The sequence below is a fragment of the Thamnophis elegans genome, chromosome Z, assembly GCF_009769535.1.
Source record: "Thamnophis elegans isolate rThaEle1 chromosome Z, rThaEle1.pri, whole genome shotgun sequence".
NCBI lineage: Eukaryota > Metazoa > Chordata > Lepidosauria > Squamata > Colubridae > Thamnophis > Thamnophis elegans.
Genome location: NC_045558.1, coordinates 125,153,435 through 125,164,012, shown reverse-complemented (window position 1 = coordinate 125,164,012; position 10,578 = coordinate 125,153,435). Strand labels below are relative to the sequence as shown.

The 10,578-nt window shown below is 37.7% G+C and overlaps 1 protein-coding gene across 1 annotated transcript; it reads left to right on the top strand.

The window, feature by feature from the left end:
- Positions 1 to 643: 643 nt before the first annotated feature.
- LOC116521646 (vomeronasal type-2 receptor 26-like) lies at positions 644 to 9,762 on the top strand. The gene is made up of 4 exons (XM_032236306.1): positions 644 to 874; positions 4,305 to 4,532; positions 8,177 to 8,303; positions 8,852 to 9,762. The coding sequence occupies exons 1-4, from the start codon at positions 644 to 646 to the stop codon at positions 9,760 to 9,762; spliced, it is 1,497 nt and encodes a 498-aa protein (XP_032092197.1).
- The last annotated feature ends 816 nt before the right edge of the window (positions 9,763 to 10,578 follow it).

The window sequence follows — 10,578 nt, the reverse complement described above, 5'->3', positions numbered from 1 at the left end:
TTGAATTGTTGCCCTACATACATGAAACAATCCTTGCAATTGCATTAAACTTCTGTTTTAAACTTCTCAAAATGTGATGCACTAATCCTGTCAGATCCTCAAGTGAGATTCAGACCCTGCAATTCAGTTCCTGACTTGATGCCTTCCTCACTTCTGGAATGTCTTAACTTCTGAATTTTAAGAATCAAAGCTTTTGTCCCATATTACTTGTCTTGCCACATTTGTTAAGTGAATCACTGCAGTTCTCAAATTAGTAAATTTTGTGAGGTGAATCTGGTTTCCCTATTAACTTTGCTTGTCAGAAGGTCCCAAAAAGTGATCATGTGATCCCAGAACACTGCAACTGCCATAAATATGAATCACTTGCCATGCATCCAAATATAAATCAGGTGACCAAGGGGATGTGGTAATGGTTCTAAGTGTGAGAAATGGTCATAAATCACTTTTTTCAGTGCCATTGTAACTTTGTATGGTCTGTTGTAAGCTGAGGACTTCCTGTACTCATTCAAGCAGACAAATACATCATTTGAGGTGTGGAGAAAAACATTAATATTGTAGAACTAAATTAAATTCTTCTTGCAGGCCATTGCCTAAAAACTTACAGCATGTCCTAGCCTTCAGTTTTGCCATTCAGGAGATCAACATGAATGACGACTTCTTACCCAACATCACCTTGGTCTCCAAGATACATGAGAATGGTTTTCAGGCAATGAAAGCCTCTCGAAACCTCTTGGATCTCTTCTTTCTTGAAAGCTGGTGTCCCTTCAATTACAGAAAGGGAAAGGACCAAAACATCATGGCTGTCATTGGTGATCTTCCTTCCCAGAACACCATCCAGATAGCCAACATCTTAAATGCCTACAAAATTCCACAGGTAAGGGTCTGGGCTCACATAAATGCTCAAGAATGAAGAGGAAAAGGTGGTAGTTAAAAAAAACTATAGGAGGACCAAAATTGAGGGTAATCTCTCAAAAGCAGATCAAGTTTTTATTTGTTTATTTTGTCAGAGAAATGCAATGCATCAATTACTTTTGCAACAGGAGTAATTCTTAATAAGCACAAACATTACATTTGATATGTAAGAAATGGTGTAACTGTCCTTCTTGCTATCTTGATTCTTCTCCTTCTCTTTCTCCTTCTCCTTCCCCTTCCCCTTCCCCTCCTCCTCCTGCTCCTCCTCCTCCTGCTCCTCCTCCTCCTCCTCCTCCTCCTCTTCCTCCTTCTCAGTGTCAAGCTTAGACATTATTAACTGATATTGTAGCAGTGTGTCTGATATAAAGTGATGAATGGAAAACTAATGAAGGTCTTATAGCAAAAGCTATAAGGAAAGACTTGTTGATCCCCAGATTTAATATTTAAGTCTCCCATCAGGATTTTTGATTAAAATAAGGTCCAAAAGAAATGTACTTCCTTCCTTCTTGTTGACATATCTGCAAAAACAGTACCTAGTCTAAAAGCACATCATTATTATTCCCACTCTGCAGCTCAGTTTTGGCACTTTTGACCTGGCATTGAGTGATAAACAGCAGTTTCCTTCTTTCTTTTGGATGACTCCAAATGAAAACCTCCAGTATGCTGGGATTATTCAGCTCTTGAAATATTTTGGATGGAATTGGATTGATCTCCTCATTCCAGAAGACGCCACTGGAGAGAGATTTCTCAGAATTCTGAGACCAAAATTCATCCAGAGTGACATTTGCATTTCTTTAATTCAGTTTGTTCCAAGAGTGACCACTTATAACCCCAGTTTCATACGGAAGAGTAATCTAAGTAACATAGGATGTCTCCTGTGGTATAGTCAAACCAATGTAATACTTGTTTATGGGGACATGGAATCTATAGAAGGTTTACGAATAATTCTTGAAAGCTATGAAATTCGTAGCAGATGCCCAATAGAGAGGGTTTGGATCATAAGTGCTCTCTGGGATGTCACATCTGTCTTTGAGTCAAAGAAATTCACCACGTTGTCCTTCAATAGCAGCTTGTCTTTTGCTCTACACACAAATAGGGTTCCAGGCTTTCAAGAGTACCTGGAGAACCTAAATCCATATCACTCTAAAGTGCCTTTGCTACCTGTGTTCTGGGGTGCCGCATTTATCTGTTCATTTCCAATAAGCAGTATACTTGCACCAGGCAAAAGAAAATGCACTGGGAAAGAGGATTTGGGGAGTCTCCCTGGAACTGTCTTTGAAATGGAGATGTCTGGCCAGAGCTACAGTATTTACAATGCTGTGTATGCTGTAGCACATGGTCTCCATGCTATATATTCATCCAGAGCCAAGCAGAAGACAAAAGGCAATGAAGAGAAGTGGAATTTTCTGAAAATCCAACCTTGGCAGGTGAGTTACATTGCCTTTCAATGGGAATGTAGCCAAAATAATATAGTTATTTAATGTTTACAAAATTCACAAAGTATACTTTTATGAATGAAGACAAATATACTTGTCCCAGGATATTGATGAGAGATTGAATCCGGGTCGGTCAATGGCACAAGAGATTTACTCATCCGAGTTTCCAGACTCATGCTGGAATCCATCTTCAGGATATTTATCTCTACTGAAATACATGCTTTGGGCTGTTTGATTTTTTTTTTTGAACAATTCTTTTTATTTTTTAACAATTTAAAAGATAAAAATTCAATATCTAGATAAAAAGTGTGTTTGCGGATTCATTCCTTGATTACCTTTTCCAGAATCTTCCCAGGTATTGAGGTCAGGCTGATAGATCTGTAGTTTGCTGGATTTATCTTTTACCCCTTTTTTGAAGATGGGAACTACATCAGCTATTTTCCAGTTCTCTGGTAGTTCCCCACTACTCCAGGACCTTCGGAAGATATAGTTCAATGAGATCATGTCTGCCAGTTCCTTCAGAATCTTGGGATTTAATCCATCTGGTTCTGATGACTTGAATTCATCTAAGGCGGACAGGTGCTCTCTTACCATTTTCTTGTCTATTTTGAGTTCTATTCCTGATATGTTTTTCATAGTTCTGTTTTTGATAGGTTGAAGTGTTTTTTTTTCCTTTTGTGTAAAGCCAGATGCAAAAAATGAATTAAGCAGTTCCTCTTTCTCTCTGATGCTCATCATCTTCCTGCCATTTTCTCCCACTGGTGGACCAATTGTTTCCTTGACTTTTTTCTTGTTTTTTACATGTTAAAAGAAGGGTTTTTTGGCATAAGACTTTGAGCCTTAGCTTTCCTTATTTCATATTTGCAGCCATATTTGTTGATATTCTGCCTTAATTGGGTGCCCCGCTTTCCACTTTTTATACTTGTTCTTTTTGTCTTTCAAATTTATAATTTTAGTTGTGTAGAGGCTTCATGGTATTCTCTGAAAATGCTTAATCCTTGTGGAAATTTAGATTTTTATTTACAGATATTATGTTAGACATAGGGAAGTAATCTTTTCCCAGAGGCGTTCTCCTTCCTTTCCAATCATCAATCCCCCAAAACTCTCAAATCCAATAAAAGACTACAATTTTGCAACATTTTGAAGTTGAGTAGCAGAAGAAAAATTCACCAAAGTAGACAGAAGGAAGAATTTTGCATAATAATAATAATAATTGATGAAATGAAAGGCAAGGGTAGGATAGAATGACAAAACTTGTCTTTCTCTGAGATATGTTTGGTGTAGGCATTTTCTGTCCTATGCCTGAAGAAAAGTTGATTTAATATATCAAGGTCATCATTGAACTTCTTAGTCATGTTTTATTAAGTAGAACTCCAATAAATATGTTTTCTTGGGTTATCCATTATATATATTGGGCTTGGCACAAAGAAGAAGGAGTCAAGATATTCTCTAAAGCACTTGAAGGCAGGACAAGAAGCAATGGATGGAAAACAATCAAATAGAAAACCAACCTAGAACTAAGGAGAAATTTCTTGAGTTAGAACAATTAATCAATGTAATGACTTGCTTCCAGAGGTGGTAGGTGCACTAACACTGGAGGTTTTTAAGAAGAGATTGGATAACTATTTTTCTGAAATGGTACAAGGTTGGACAAGAAGAGTAGAAAATATCTAACTTCCCTTCCAACTCTTTTATTCTATTATTCTGTAATATTTCTTAGCAATTCCTTTTATTCCTCATGAAGTACAAATAAGCAATATATATACAAAAATATCTTAAACATAGAAATATGAATATAGTCCTGCAATACAGAATTATGCCATTGGAACATAAAAAATACTATACTACTCAAATTTTGATTATTCATTAAAAACAGGTTGAGCACCTTTTGATAAATCCCATGTTGTATTGCCTGCTATTGACACCAATTTCTCACTTGTCTCTCTTATCTTTTAGCTTCATTTATTTCTGAAAAACCTCCATTTCAACAATAGTGTTGGGGAAGAAATAGCTTTCAATGAGAATGGAAACCTGGCAGCAGCATACGATATCATCAACTTGATTACTTTCCCCAATCGATCCTTTCAGAAGGTCCAAGTTGGACATATCGAACCTCAGAGTCCTCAAAAGGAAGACTTCACCATAAATACAACTGTCATTGTATGGAACCCCAAATTTAAACAGGTGAGTTAAACAAACCAAAGAAAACATGGGGATATTTTCTCAAATTTCTAGTATTTTAAACCAGCAATCTTAGAGTAGTTCCAAGATCATTTGATATCTTCTTAATGTTGTTAGAACACTCTTGTATTCTGGAAAAATGAAGAAGTTCTCAAATCTACATTGCACTTTCAGATTGTAGGGAAAGGGAGTTCTGATCTCTGGGGTTATGGACCCTCTGGGTTCAGGGGCTTCTTCAGAGCTTAGTGAAGTGGGAGATTCGTCTTTTGAAAGGTAACATTGAATGGACGATTTACCTTTCTCCTTTAAAATAATATATGAAAAATTACAGTTACATTAATAAAAACAAAAAGGGAAAGATTTTATATATATATATATATATATATATATATATATATATATATATATATATATATATATATATATATATATATATATATATAGCTATATATATATATAGCTATATATATATATATATATATATATATATATATATATATATATATATATATATATAGCTATATATATATATAGCTATATATATATATATATATATATATATATATATATATATATATATATATATATATATATATATAGCTATATATATATGTGTGTGTGTGTGTGTGTGTGTGTGTGTGTAGGTCTCTAGTTGTTCGGGTTTTCTCCCGCGTAGAATTGGAGATGTCTTGGCGACGTTTCGACGAAGTCACATTCGTCATCTTCAGGCTGCTGCTGACTACTTCAGGTTTGGTGTTTCCAGGAGTAGTGTGGGATCTTGGCTGTTTTGTTCCTTATAACTGCTGGTAGGGGATTAAATTTTAACTGCCAGTAGGGGATTAAGTTTTAATTAAAATTTAATCCCCTACCAGCAGTTATAAGGAACAAAACAGCCAAGATCCCACACTACTCCTGGAAACACCAAACCTGAAGTAGTCAGCAGCAGCCTGAAGATGACGAATGTGACTTCGTCGAAACGTCGCCAAGACATCTCCAATTCTACGCGGGAGAAAACCCGAACAACTAGAGACCTACATACTAACACCCGCAAAAACCTCAGAAAACATATATATATATATATATATATATATATATATATATATATATATATATATATATATATATATATATATATATATATATATATATATATATATATATATATATATATATATATGTTATATTTATGCTGATAAATAAATAAAGGGAGACTAGTATAGATCTATTTCAAGCTATTTAGCTCTCATCAGCTAGCCATACCCAAGTTTGAGAATCGAACCTGTGCTCCATTGCCTCCCAGGCAGGGAGTTAACCATTTGAGCTACAGAGAACGACTCCTTATCAGCCAGCCAGGGTGGGAGGTATATACTTAAAGTCACAACCCCTGGTATGCCCAAGCATGGGAGGAAGGTCACACTTCCACTCTCTGTCATTAGGCTCGTCACAAGAGACCATCCAGACAGAAACCCAATATTTTTTACTGTTGCCTTTTTTGTTACATTTGTTATATTTATGCTGATAAATAAATAAAGGGAGACTAGTATAGATCTATTTCAAGCTATTTAGCTCTCATCAGCTAGCCATACCCAAGTTTGGGAATCGAACCTGTGCTCCATTGCCTCCCAGGCAGGGAGTTAACCAAGAGCCAAGGTGGCGCAGTGGTTAAATGCAGCACTGCAGGCTACTGCTAGATCAGCAGGTCAGCGGTTCAAATCTCACCGGCTCAGGGTTGACTCAGCCTTCCATCCTTCCGAGGTGGGTAAAATGAGGACCCAGATTGTTGGGGGCAATATGCTGACTCTCTGTAAACCGCTTAGAGAGGCCTGAAAGGCCTATGAAGCGGTATATAAGTCTAAGTCTACTGCTATTTGAGCTACAGAGAACGACTCCTTATCAGCCAGCCAGGGTGGGAGGTATATACTTAAAGTCACAACCCCTGGTATGCCCAAGCATGGGAGGAAGGTCACACTTCCACTCTCTGCCATTAGGCTCGTCACAAGAGGCCATCCAGACAGAAACCCAATATTTTTTACTGTTGCCTTTTTTGTTACATTTGTTATATTTATGCTGATAAATAAATAAAGGGAGACTAGTATAGATCTATTTCAAGCTATTTAGCTCTCATCAGCTAGCCATACCCATGTTGGGAATTGAACCTGTGCTCTATTGCCTCTTAGGCAGATGTGTTAACCATTGAGCTACAGAGCTTGACTCCTTATCAGCCAGCCAGGGTGAGAGGTATATATTTAAAGTCACAACCCCTGGTATGCCCAAATATGGGAGGAAGGATGGATGGATGGATGGATGGATGGATGATTGATAGAAAGATAGATAGATAGATGATTGATATATATATATATATATGATAGATAGATAGATAGATAGATAGATAGATAGATAGATAGATAGATAGATAGATAGATGATTGATAGATAAATGGCAGATAGACAGATAGATAGATGGATGGATGGATGGATGGATGGATGGATGGATGGATGGATGGATGGATGGACGGACGGATGGATGGATAGATAGATGGATGGATAGATGGATGGATGCATGCATGGATGGAAGGAGGAATGGAGGGATGGAGGGATGGATGTTTGATATATAGAAGATAGATAGACAGACAGACAGACAGACACACTTCCCACTGATGAGTTTATCTGACTTTGTAGTCAATGTTTGAATTATCTGAGGCATAAAGTTATGACACCTATTTTCCACCTCAGTGTAACATAAACATCTCATTTCCCTGGAGCTTCACGGGAAATCTTTCTCTTGCCACCATCTCCATTTGCTTCCCATTGCCAATTCAAAAATCTGGGGCAGCTTCTAGCCATTTAGAGATTCAGTGGGTTTTTTCTCTTCATTTTCTCAGAAAACTGAATAACATTTCAGCAGGCACTAGTGCTTATGTGTTTTGAAATGCAGGCAAGATTGGACTATTGTGTTATCCCATTTTATGGTTCATCACAGAATACTACAGATGGACTGTGGACATATACCAAAGTTGGCATCACCCAAGTCCTGTGCTCACCACACTTGCAACACTCATAATTGTCAGGTGGTTTTTTGATAATTGAGTATGTTCAGAAAACGGGAGGCAACTGAAGCTGGACAATCTCTTTGTTTTGGTTGACCCATCCTATGCAATGAAATAGGGGAAACCACCCTTGAGTGGCAACATAACATAGGAATAATTGGAAAAGGATACCAAATGCTAAACAGGAATATTTTTTGCTGTCAGCTCAGCAGTTTCAACACTCTTTCCCATACATCACAAATTTATTTTGGATTTTCTTATTACCATTGAAATTTAAAATAGCTCATTAAGGTCATGAGAAACATACTCTTTCATGATCCTCTTTAGGACATCTCAAGTTCCTTTATGTAATGTGAAGAGGTGTCCGGATTTGGATCTGTCTTCAAATTTTCAATAGCAGTTCAAAGACTTTACAGATTTTAACTGCTCCTCTGACTGAGTCTAGCAATCGGTCCTAGGAATTCTAAATTTTGCATTATTAGAAATTACAAGAATCTGTGGTGGAGGGGTTGGATTTATTTTAAGAGAATGACTGCTGACTGATTGATTCAAAGCTTGATTATAATCCATTTTACTGTCTTCCTCTGGCCATTCTCATTAGACACCACCTTCTGCCACCTGTGTAGAAAGCTGCCATCCTGGGTACCGGAAATTGATTGAGGAGGGAAAACAGGTTTGCTGCTATGACTGTGTCAAGTGTTCAGAGGGAAGCATTTCCACCATGGTTGGTAAGAAAAAAATATCTATGTTTCTTTAAAAATACATTTTGTTCTAACCAAGTTTGGGTTATTTAATGTACCATATTTTTCAAAGTATAAGACGCACCATTTCCCCCACAAAAGAGGGTGAAAATCTGGGTCTGTCTTATACATTGAATACAGGGTTTTTGGCCTCCAAAACCCCACCCCTCTTTCACAAAAAATGGATGTACAGAGGGTTTGGGAGGTCTGCAGAGTGCAAAAAAAATTTTTTTAGTTCACCTCTTCAAAATCTTATACTCCCCAAAATACGGTGGTTTTAAAGAAAAGCATGGATTGATTGGGATCTCTCACCAGCCTTCTTCTTTTTAAAGTAAAAACATTTCTTTATTTAATTGTGTAATCTCTTGTTCAAGAAATGTAGTCTATTGAATAAAAATAAACTTTAAAAGGATTTTCTTAAAGCAAAAATTTTGAGGTTTATTCTCTCCCAAAACAACTTCAGGATGGAATAATTTTTAAGAACTTAATTGTATTCAATGTGTAGACTTTTTAGAGAGTTTATTTATGGTTTTCAGATTCCAACCAATGTAAGAAGTGTCCCGCAGAGCAATATCCAAATGAGAAACACTATCAATGTATTCCCAAAATTATCACCTACTTATCCTACAAAGAAGTCCTGGGAGAAGTCCTGACTGGCTTTGCTGTTTCTTTTGCTGTCATCACAATTGTGGTGATGGGGACATTCATCTTCCACCAGAACACTCCCATCGTCAAAGCCAACAATTGGGATATCACCTGCACCCTGCTTGTCTCACTCCTGCTGTGTTTTCTTTGCTCCTTCCTCTTCCTCGGATGTCCAGGGAAAGTCACATGTCTGCTCCGGCAAGCAGTTTTTGGAGTGGTCTTTTCCATTGCAGTGTCTTGTGTGTTAGCCAAAACCATCACTGTGGTTCTGGCCTTCATGGCGACAAAGCCAGGGAACCGCATGAGGTGGTGGGTGGGGAAAAGGCTTTCCGTCTCAGTCATTATTTTTTGCTCCCTTATTCAAACAAGCATCTGTGCTGCCTGGTGGACCATTTCTCCTCCTTTCCCAGAGTTGGACATGCATTCCCAGCTGGATGAGATCTTAGTGCAGTGCAACGAAGGCTCGGAGATCATGTTTTACCTTGTGCTGGGCTACATGTGGCTTCTGGCCCTCATCAGCTTCACAGTGGCCTTCTTTGCCCGGAAGTTGCCCGACACGTTCAATGAAGCCAAGCTCATCACCTTCAGCATGCTGGTCTTCTGCAGTGTTTGGGTGTCCTTTGTGCCTACGTACTTGAGCACCAAGGGGAAATCCATGGTGGCTGTGGAAGTCTTCTCTATCTTGGCTTCAAGTGGTGGTTTACTAGGTTGCATTTTCCTGCCCAAGTGCTACATTATCATACTGAGGCCAGAGCTGAATACGAGAGAGCAGCTAGTTAGGAAAAAGAATGGTGTGATTTGAAGAGCAACATGAATGATGGCTGAATTCTATGATGCTATAAAAAGAACATGACAATAATCAGCCAAAAATGTCATTCAGGAATAGTTCTCTTTTCCCATTTTTCAATAGCAATAACATTTAGATGTGTATACTGCCCCATAGTGCTTTATAGCATTGTCTGGGTGGTTTACTATGTAAGCATTCTTTGCATACTGCACCCAAAATCTGCGTCCTTTCATACTTGGAAGGATGGAAGGCTGAGTCAACCTTGAGTGCCTTCAGGATTGAAGTCAAGGCTTTGGGCAGAGTTTAAAGGAAAATTTACTCTTATGATGCACTCTGGGTTCTTAATGTAAGAAATGTCACAAACGCACAATATCAAGGAGAAAAAAAATGTGCACAATGTTTTCTAAATGAAGACTTCTTTGTTCAGAAATAAATTGCTTGGGTTTTCCAGAATTGATCTAGTTTACTGTGTAAGATTTTATCTCATTTATATTTAGACTTAGACTTAAACTTAGAATAACTTTATTGTCATTTTAAATGAACACTAATCGGCATACATTAAAATGAAATTTCATTCCATACAGCTCTCAAAGGGTCATCTCCTCCAGTATACACTACATAAATATGATAAATAAGTATTGGATTGGATTGGATTTATTCAATTTGTATGCCGCCCTATTCCCGAGAGACTCAGGGCAGCTAACAATCGAAGAGGGGAGTGGGTACAAAATAAAAATAAAAAGACAAACACATTTTAAAAACACAACAGTCATACCATCGAGTGGGGCTGAGAGATTCAGCAGCCCCAGGCCTGCCGGAACAGCCAGGTCT

What these genes read in the sequence shown, in the direction of transcription:
- LOC116521646 (XM_032236306.1), top strand. Translation starts at nt 644, where the DNA reads ATGAATGACGACTTCTTACCCAACATCACCTTGGTCTCCAAGATACAT. An exon ending in ATGCCTACAAAATTCCACAG is followed by an intron (nt 875 to 4,304) that starts GTAAGGGTCTGG and finishes CTTATCTTTTAG; the next exon opens with CTTCATTTATTTCTGAAAAA. An exon ending in AAGCATTTCCACCATGGTTG is followed by an intron (nt 8,304 to 8,851) that starts GTAAGAAAAAAA and finishes TATGGTTTTCAG; the next exon opens with ATTCCAACCAATGTAAGAAG.